Source organism: Salmo salar, chromosome 16 (assembly GCF_965601325.2).
Source record: "Salmo salar chromosome 16, fSalSal1, whole genome shotgun sequence".
NCBI classification, from domain to species: domain Eukaryota; kingdom Metazoa; phylum Chordata; class Actinopteri; order Salmoniformes; family Salmonidae; genus Salmo; species Salmo salar.
This window is the reverse complement of record NC_138306.1, coordinates 41,664,355-41,674,541: the sequence shown is the minus strand read 5'-3', so window position 1 is coordinate 41,674,541 and position 10,187 is coordinate 41,664,355. Positions and strand designations below refer to the sequence as shown.

General features: G+C 44.2%; 1 protein-coding gene across 2 annotated transcripts; it reads left to right on the top strand.

Moving 5' to 3' along the window:
• Positions 1 to 609: 609 nt before the first annotated feature.
• Positions 610 to 10,100, top strand: LOC106573556 (cystinosin). 2 transcript variants are annotated; one of them, XM_014148699.3, is made up of 11 exons: positions 610 to 747; positions 958 to 1,041; positions 3,363 to 3,441; positions 3,570 to 3,657; positions 3,862 to 3,965; positions 4,087 to 4,224; positions 4,335 to 4,434; positions 4,628 to 4,747; positions 4,984 to 5,154; positions 5,296 to 5,413; positions 9,516 to 10,100. In XM_014148699.3, the coding sequence occupies exons 2-11, from the start codon at positions 984 to 986 to the stop codon at positions 9,656 to 9,658; spliced, it is 1,119 nt and encodes a 372-aa protein (XP_014004174.1). In that variant the 5' UTR covers positions 610 to 747; positions 958 to 983; the 3' UTR covers positions 9,659 to 10,100. The 2 variants fall into 2 exon arrangements, with proteins under 2 accessions (XP_014004174.1, XP_014004173.1); XM_014148698.3 differs by having other exon boundaries at positions 958 to 1,044.
• The last annotated feature ends 87 nt before the right edge of the window (positions 10,101 to 10,187 follow it).

Genomic DNA, 10,187 nt, shown 5'->3' with positions numbered 1-10,187 from the left:
ATAACCACATAAGAGGTCCCGTGACCAAAACGTGCCCCAGCCCATAGAAATCAAATGCCCGTGCAAACGGATTCGTTCTGGGCGCCGGCTCTGAAGCAAATCAGCAATCTGTTCGCTAGCTAACCCGACCTGTGTCGATGTACAGTTTGCTGGTCCAATCAGAGGCCCTAGTCTGCATTTGAACGCGGCACGTGTATAACTACAATCAGTTAGCAAGTCTGACGTTTCCTAGTTTCGACTAGCACATCAACGCGGCTACTGTGCCACAAAATGAGTGACAAAACCTGGCCAGATATTTTCCAAGTCATAAGTCAAAGTAGAGTCACGAGGCTCCAAGTCAATGTGCTAGTTGGAATTGCTTAAATGTCCGATTTACTAACTGGTTGGAGTTCTGGGCTACACACGCCGTGTTCAACAATTCAGAAAGTTGCACATTTTCCAATGTCCTAGTTCCGACTATAATGTGAACTCGGCACAAGTCAAAACGTCTCTATATCACAACCGGCCGTGATTGGGAATCCCATAAGGCGGACACAATTGTCCCCGCGTCGTCCGGGTTTGGCCGATGTAGGCCGTCATTGTAAAAAATAATGTGTTCTGACTTGCCTAGTTAAAAATAAACATCCCACAACATTGAAAGTCTTGAACGCGCCTAAAACAGCTCGTCATACAAGTCAGATGAGCAAAGTCATATGACCTAGTGCCAGTTAACGGAAGCAGAGGAAAACAAAGCACCACTCAGCTGCGGTACCGTATAACGTTAATCTGTTGATTTTACGATTAGTTAGTTGAACTAACTATTGTTAAGACGCAGCCATGTAGCAAGCTGATTTACCGTAAATGAATATGGCACATTGCTGTTGTAAATCTGGCTTTATATGGCAGCATATGTTACCTAGCTAATGCAGATAATTTGGTCAGCAGTGCTTCTCATCTGTTCCTCTTTTGCACTTTTAGAGTTCAGCAAAGCCCGTGCCTTGAAGATGGCAGATAATAACTTTCTTTCAGTCTTGGTCATAACACTCTGTACGGTCATTACATGTGGTGAGTTTGCCCTTGTTCAACCAACAAGCTCTGATTTTAATAGCTGGTAATCTTGCCGCGTTCAAAACAACTGGTAAATCGGCATTAATCGGTCATCCAACTCGGGAACTCATGCTGCGCATGCTAGTCAGAACTAGGAAACTCGGAAATGTAGTTCAAATCAAATTACATTTATTTATATAGCCCTTCTTACATCAGCTGATATCTCAAAGTGCTGTACAGAAACCCAGCCTAAAACCCCAAACAGCAAACAATGCAGGTGTAGAAGCACGGTGGCTAGGAAAAACTCCCTAGAAAGGCCAAAACCTAGGAAGAAACCTAGAGAGGAACCAGGCTATGAGGGGTGGCCAGTCCTCTTCTGGCTGTGCCGGGTGGAGATTATAACAGCACATGGCCAAGATGTTCAAATGTTCATAAATGACCAGCATGGTCAAATAATAATAATCATAGTAGTTGTCGAGGGTGCAACAAGTCAGCAACTCAAGAGTAAGTGTCAGTTGGCTTTTTCATAGCCGATCTTTGAGAGTATCTCTACCGCTCCTGCTGTCTCTAGAGAGTTGAAAACAGCAGGTCTGGGACAGGTAGCACGTCCGGTGAACAGGTCAGGGTTCCAGCAGGTCTGGGACAGCAGGTCTAGGACAGGTAGCACGTCCGGTGAACAGGTCAGGGTTCCAGCAGGTCTGGGACAGCAGGTCTGGGACAGGTAGCACGTCCGGTGAACAGGTCAGGGTTCCATAGCCGCAGGCAGAACAGTTGAAACTGGAGCAGCAGCACGGCCAGGTGGACTGGGGACAGCAAGGAGTCATCATAGTCCTGAGGCATGGTCCTAGGGCTCAGGTCCTCCGAAAGAGAGAATTAGAGAGAGCATATTTAAATTCACACAGGACACCGGATAAGACAAGAGAAATACTCCAGATGTAACAGACTGACCCTAGCCTCCCGACACATAAACTACTGCAGCATAAATACTGGAGGCTGAGACAGGAGGGGTCAGGAGACACTGTGGCCCCATCCGATGAAACCCCCAGTAAGTTGAACTCTGTATAACTACAATCAGTTAGCAAGTTGGACATTTCCGAGTTTCCTAGTTCCAACTAGGATGTGAGCGCTGTAAAACAACTTAACTCAAGGTCAAATCATGACGTCAGTGATCTTCAGGTCGGAAAATCGAGTTGGAATTCTTGTTTGTATGACCGTTCGAATAGATTTTTTCCCAGTCGGAGCTAGTTTTTTCTCCGAGTTCCTAGTTGTTTTGAACACGGCATGAGGCTTCTTTCTACAGCTCCAACCTGAACATCACTGATGTAATGATTTGACCTTGTATTTTTCAGAGTTCCCAGTTTTCTTGAAGGCACCATCTGAACCAGTGTCTTGGCTTGAGAAGAAGAAAAATAGGACAAAATCTCCTCTGGCACCCAGGATCCTGCAATTCAAAATCCCATTAACCAGCTCTGCAAACATTATAGTCAAATTGTATTTCTCATGATCGCCGAATAGCTTACAACAGATGTTGACTTTACCGTGAAATTCTTACTCACGAGCCCTTCAACAACAATGCAGGGTTAAAAAGAAAAGATGAGCAAATAACAAAAGGGAAACGGTAACAAAAGAACCATAACAAGGCTATAAAAAGAGTACCGGTACTGAGTCAATATGCAGGGGTACGAGGTAATATGTACATGTATGTAGGTGTAAAGGTCACTAGGCAATCAGGAAAAGGTCTAAATAAAATCAATGATCTTTCGGGATACTGTGCTGCTGGATCAGCCAACCTGTGAGTGGCATTAATTAGTGAATTTATTGGAGGTGCTGAAGGTGGATTTAGCGCATGCGCACTTGGTCAAAAACTATTTTTATTTATACCTTTTTTGGAAGTGCATACTGTGTGTAACGGCAGTAATGACTATAGTTGTTCTGCGATACTCGATATTTTGGTGAGTACCATTATGACGTTTGCAGAGCTTGTTAATGGGACTTTTGCCGCGTTCAAAACAACTGGGAACTTGGACCTCTACAACTTCAAGACAACTTGGAAGTGGGAAAAATTGTTTTGAACAGTCATTCAACTTGGAATTCCAAGTTGGGAACTCGGCCTCTTTCTAGAGCGCCAACCTGAAGATCACTGATGTCATGATTTGACCGTTTTTTCCCGAATTCCCAGTTGTCTTGAAAGCACCATCAGAATTGAAGGACCCTGGGCGTCAGAGGAGATCTAGTCATATTCATCGTCTCCTCAAGCCCAAGTACTGTTTTAGGAATAATCAATTTTGCTAAACAGCCCTATCTGAAAACTGCAATATCATATTCCTGTTCAACAGATGGGAGTGTATCCTTGTCTGCTCCAGCCACTGTAAATCTGGAGGTCAATGGTTCAGCCAATATCACCATAACACCTAGGTAACTTTTCTTATATCTTGGCATCTATTGCCAGTTTGTATCAGTATTCTATTTATGTCTATTTGTTGTGATGTGTTGTGATGTGTTATGTTATAATGCAGTGTTTGGCATTTTACTTCTTTTTGCAGCTCTGCTCTTAATGTGTCCGCACTTATTTCTTTTAACTTCACTGACTCCTCTGCAAATGTTACCTCGATACTTCAACTGCCTCAGCAGGTATGCTTTTTATACCACTCAAACTCACTGAAAAGCATGACCAAAACACCATGTAATTGATTATTAATGCAATCTGAGATCTGAATCTATCATATTTCAATGAACTACAGTAGCCACAGTGTAAAAAACATCAATACTAGCGGCTCTGTTGTAGGCATAACTGTTTTATATATTATTTATATGTGCTGTATTTCTGATTTCCAGGTACAATTGTCTGCAAACGCCATATCAAGCACATTTGAGGTTCATGCAGAGCATGTGGGTCAGGTGACCTCCTATTTATACAGTAACAACACTGACATTGCAAGGTGAGTTGTTCAGTTTCTGTCTTTTAGTGAATTTCAACTCTATGAGAATTTCCCACGTCACATTTCAGACAGATTTTAAACCAACACAATGTACTAAAAGTCTCTTGTTTCTGTTTTCCAGCTTTAAGACCAGAATCCGTTTCTTGGTCATTAGAAGCAACATCATCGATATCATTAACCAATTAATTGGTTGGATTTACTTCCTTGCATGGTCTATCTCATTCTACCCTCAAGTATATGAGAACTGGAGAAGAAAAAGGTAGTGCCTCAAACTGTCATATTTATTTTTTAAACAATTGAATCTCAGCCTTAAATGATTTAGAGTTAAAGGGCATCTGGATTTGATTTCTGACTTTGTCTATTTGACAGTGTGGTGGGGTTGAACTTTGATTACCTGGCACTCAACTTGACAGGCTTCATTGCGTACAGTGTCTTCAATGTAGGCCTCTTCTGGGTTCCGTACATTAAGGTAAGAGCTCTGCATGCCCTCACTAACAGTGTAACAAATTGGGACGAATCCTAATTTGAGATCTACACGCACAACTCAGATTTCTGTGTCATTCATGCATTGACACCAATAGGGATTTGTTCAAATATTTTGGTCTTCTATTGACTTGGTTTTTACTCCATATAGTTGTTATATTTAAAATATATTTTTTTAGGAAGAGTTTGTGAAGAAAAATCCAAACGGTGTGAACCCAGTGGATGCCAATGATGTGTTTTTTAGTCTCCATGCAGTTGTGCTGACACTTGTGTATATCTGTCAGTGTGCCATCTACGAGGTGAGTAACAGAAGACTAGTAAAATAACTTCCTAGATGTCCCCCTTTGGTTATAGGCCGGAGACGGATGTTGGCTGGACAAATAATGATCAGCTTATGTTTTGATTGTTGGCAAAAAGAGATACTGAATGTCTGATCCTTTGAAAGGAAAGCATTGTTGTCAAGGCCTCAAATGAACATTGACAGTTAAACGCTTGTTGAAAGTAATGACTGTGTTCCTGTGTGTCTGTGGTAAAGAAAGGAGGGCAGAAGGTGTCCAAGGTCGCTATTGGCCTTCTGGTGATTGGCTGGACATTCGCCCTGGTCACCCTCTTTGTTGCTGTGGCCAATAAGATCACCTGGCTGGAATATCTCTATTATTTCTCCTACATTAAGTTAGGTGTCACCCTCGTCAAATACATCCCACAGGTATGGATTTCACAATATTTGACTGCATATTGAATGGTTTTACCTTATACACAATTATCATTTGTCACAGTAGATATTGTTGATTTTCATGATCACCACTACATTGTCTATCATCAATTCACTGTCTGTGTGTGTCCTCAGGCCTACATGAACTACCAAAGACAAAGCACAGAAGGGTGGAGCATTGGCAATGTGTTGCTGGACTTCACAGGAGGCAGCTTCAGTCTCATTCAGATGATCCTTCAGTCGTATAACAACAGTAAGGCTCCTCACGTCTACCATAGATCACCAATGTGCAGACACCTCAGTAAAACACAATTAGCCAAAGTGAAAACCACAGTCAAAGGACAGTCCCAACAATTGAAAATGTGTCTTAAATTGCAGTCATTCATTGTTTATTTATATAGCTTCTATCTTCATGGGGGTTTTTTTACTTAAAAAAAAAATATATATATATAATATATATATATTTTACAATTATTCCTGCACATTAACATAAGAGACAGTGGCACAATTATGTAGAAGCGGCCCACCAATTCACCCATCTCTTGCCCTGTGGCTGGGAGAAGAGCAGACAAATCATAAGAAAAAAAGTCATCAACATAAAGAATAACAACAACAAAACCATAAAGAAAGAAAGTGAAAAATAAAATGGTTTAAATAATGGTATTAAACATGTTATAATAGTAAATTGAAATAGTGATACATTTTGATGTTGTTTTTCAGATTAGTTCCATCAGTCACACATTCTGCCTTACTACATTACATTTACATTTACATTTAAGTCATTTAGCAGACGCTCTTATCCAGAGCGACTTACAAAATGGTGCATTCACCTTATGATATCCAGTGAAACAACCACTTTACAATAGTGCATCTAAATCTTTTAAGGGGGGGGGGGGGTTAGAAGGATTACTTTATCCTATCCTAGGTATTCCTTAAAGAGGTGGGGTTTCAGGTGTCTCCGGAAGGTGGTGATTGACTCCGCTGTCCTGGCGTCGTGAGGGAGCTTGTTCCACCATTGGGGTGCCAGAGCAGCGAACAGTTTTGACTGGGCTGAGCGGGAACTGTGCTTCCTCAGAGGTAGGGGGGCCAGCAGGCCAGTGGTGGATGAACGCAGTGCCCTTGTTTGGGTGTAGGGCCTGATCAGAGCCTGAAGGTATGGAGGTGCCGTTCCCTTCACAGCTCCGTAGGCAATCACCATGGTCTTGTAGCGGATGCGAGCTTCAACTGGAAGCCAGTGGAGAGAGCGGAGGAGCGGGGTGACGTGAGAGAACTTGGGAAGGTTGAACACCAGACGGGCTGCGGCGTTCTGGATGAGTTGTAGGGGTTTAATGGCACAGGCAGGGAGCCCAGCCAACAGCGAGTTGCAGTAATCCAGACGGGAGATGACAAGTGCCTGGATTAGGACCTGCGCCGCTTCCTGTGTGAGGCAGGGTCGTACTCTGCGAATGTTGTAGAGCATGAACCTACAGGATCGGGTCACCGCCTTGATGTTAGTGGAGAACGACAGGGTGTTGTCCAGGATCACGCCAAGGTTCTTAGCACTCTGGGAGGAGGACACAAGGGAGTTGTCAACCGGGATGGCGAGATCATGGAACGGGCAGTCCTTCCCCGGGAGGAAGAGCAGCTCCGTCTTGCCGAGGTTCAGCTTGAGCTAGTGATCCGTCATCCACACTGATATGTCTGACAGACATGCAGAGATGCGATTCGCCGCCTGGTTATCAGAAGGGGGAAAGGAGAAGATTAATTGTGTGTCGTTTGCATAGCAATGATAGGAGAGACCATGTGAGGATATGACAGAGCCAAGTGACTTGGTGTATAGCGAGAATAGGAGAGGGCCTAGAACAGAGCCCTGGGGGACACCAGTGGTGAGAGCGCATGGTGCGGAGACAGATTCTCGCCACGCCACCTAGTAGGAGCGACCTGTCAGGTAGGACGCAATCCAAGCGTGGGCCGCGCCGGAGATGCCCAACTCGGAGAGGGTGGAGAGGAGGATCTGATGGTTCACAGTATCAAAGGCAGCAGATAGGTCTAGAAGGATGAGAGCAGAGGAGAGAGAGTTAGCTTTAGCAGTGCGGAGAGCCTCCGTGACACAGAGAGAGCAGTCTCAGTTGAATGCCCAGTCTTGAAACCTGACTGATTAGGATCAAGAAGGTCATTCTGAGAGAGATAGCAGGAGAGCTGGCCAAGGACGGCACGTTCAAGAGTTTTGGAGAGAAAAGAAAGAAGGGATACTGGTCTGTAGTTGTTGACATCGGAGGGATCGAGTGTAGGTTTTTTCAGAAGGGGTGCAACTCTCGCTCTCTTGAAGACGGAAGGGACGTAGCCAGCGGTCAAGGATGAGTTGATGAGCGAGGTGAGGAAGGGGAGAAGGTCTCCGGAAATGGTCTGGAGAAGAGAGGAGGGGATAGGGTCAAGTGGGCAGGTTGTTGGGCGGCCGGCCGTCACAAGACGCGAGATTTCATCTGGAGAGAGAGGGGAGAAAGAGGTCAAAGCACAGGGTAGGGCAGTGTGAGCAGGACCATCGGTGTCGTTTGACTTAGCAAACGAGGATCGGATATCGTCAACCTTCTTTTCAAAATGGTTGACGAAGTCATCCGCAGAGAGGGAGGAGGGGGGGGGGGAGGGGGAGGAGGATTCAGGAGGGAGGAGAAGGTAGCAAAGAGCTTCCTAGGGTTAGAGGCAGATGCTTGGAATTTAGAGTGGTAGAAAGTGGCTTTAGCAGCAGAGACAGAAGAGGAGAATGTAGAGAGGAGTGAGTGAAAGGATGCCAGGTCCGCAGGGAGGCGAGTTTTCCTCCATTTCCGCTCGGCTGCCCGGAGCCTTGTTCTGTGAGCTCGTAGTGAGTCGTCGAGCCACGGAGCAGGAGGGGAGGACCGAGCCGGCCTGGAGGATAGGGGACAGAGAAAATCAAAGGATGCAGAAAGGGAGGAGAGGAGGGTTGAGGAGGCAGAATCAGGAGATAGGTTGGAGAAGGTTTGAGCAGAGGGAAGAGATGATAGGATGGAAGAGGAGAGAGTAGCGGGAGAGAGAGAGCGAAGGTTGGGACGGCGCAATACCATCCGAGTAGGGGCAGAGTGAGAAGTGTTGGATGAGAGCAAGAGGGAAAAGGATACAATGTAGTGGTCGGAGATTTGGAGGGGAGTTGCAATGAGATTAGTGGAAGAACAGCATCTAGTAAAGATGAGGTCAAGCGTATTGCCTGCCTTGTGAGTAGGGGGGGAAGGTGAGAGGGTGAGGTCAAAAGAGGAGAGGAGTGGAAAGAAGGAGGCAGAGAGGAATGAGTCAAAGGTAGACGTGGGGAGGTTAAAGTCACCCAGAACTGTGAGAGGTGAGCCATCCTCAGGAAAGGAACTTATCAAGGCGTCAAGCTCATTGATGAACTCTCCAAGGGAACCTGGAGGGCGATAAATGATAAGGATGTTAAGCTTGAAAGGGCTGGTAACTGTGACAGCATGGAATTCAAATGAGGAGATAGACAGATGGGTCAGGGGAGAAAGAGAGAATGTCCACTTGGGAGAGATGAGGATTCCAGTGCCACCACCCCGCTGGCTCGATGCTCTAGGGGTATGCGAGAACACGTGGGCAGACGAAGAGAGAGCAGTAGGAGTAGCAGTGTTATCTGTGGTAATCCATGTTTCCGTCAGCGCCAGGAAGTCTAGGGACTGGAGGGTAGCATAGGCTGAGATGAACTCAGCCTTGTTGGCTGCAGACCGGCAGTTCCAGAGGCTGCCGGAGACCTGGAACTCCACGTGGGTCGTGCGCGCTGGGACCACCAGGTTAGAGTGGCAGCGGCCACGCGGTGTGAAGCGTTTGTATGGCCTGTGCAGAGAGGAGAGAACAGGGATAGACAGACACATAGTTGACAAGCTACAGAAGTGTTGTTTCTTGTATTATTGTCTCCTGTGTCTTTAGAGAACTGTTTCACTTTGATATCCTTTTTCTTCTGTCCTGATTTTCTCTTTCTTTTCTTCTGTTAACTAGATATTCTTTGTTGTTCTTCGTTAGCTAGCTAGCTTCTTCCAAAAGAGTCCCTAGCAACTGCTTAGCAACTGGTAAACAATTCAGCTTGCTAAGATAACTACAATTTTATGAAAAATAGTTATTTTTCAAAAGCCTATCTTCTTTGTTTGTTGCTTGTTTTTTCTCCTATTCAGTCTTGCAGTTTTCTTTTGCTTTTTTCCGATGTACTTCACTCTAAAAACCATGTAAATTTCAATATTTGTAGGAGCTCATTTTTCAGCTGCTGCTGCTCAAATTGGAGTTCCGGAACATTAAATCGTTAAATACTACATCACATGCTGAATTATTTAATGGTTTATGTCAGGGGTTCATAGAATGTTTCTATTGTTTCCTAGATGAATGGGAGCTCATCTTTGGCGACCCCACAAAGGCTGGACTTGGTTTGTTATCCATATTCTTCGATGTGGTGTTCATCATTCAGCACTACTGTCTATACCAGCATAAAACACATTACGAGCCTATGGGTGACCAGAAATAGGCTAATAACCTCTCACTCTCTACCTCTGCCAGTGAAACTGGGGCCAAATTAGTTCCTATAGGGATTTATTCTATGCAGTGTTCACAGCCATTGAATGAGAAGCTATTTAAACACAGGGCCTTTGTTTAAAAACTTCTTTTTTTCAAAATGATTGTTTAGGATAATAGGGGTTTCTTTTTGTTCCATCATTTGTGAAGAAATTATTAGTTATGGTTTGATACCACTAAGGGAAGAACTCTAATCTTTTTTTTTAAACTGACTGTATAGGCCTATCACTTTTACATCTGTCAAAGCAATAGTTGATTTTATACAATACAATTGTTTATTTTGAAATGTGTTCTATATTTGAAAGGTAATTTATATTTTGAAATGTAAATAGAACATCATGCTTTGTCAAATTAGTAAAATGTTTTCCACGAATAAAGATTAGTGTGATGTTTCATTATGCTTAAATTTATTTTATGATGGACTACAGTGCACAGCACAAAATTGGCGGTGGGGACTATTTCTGTTTTGTTGCACAAATGTG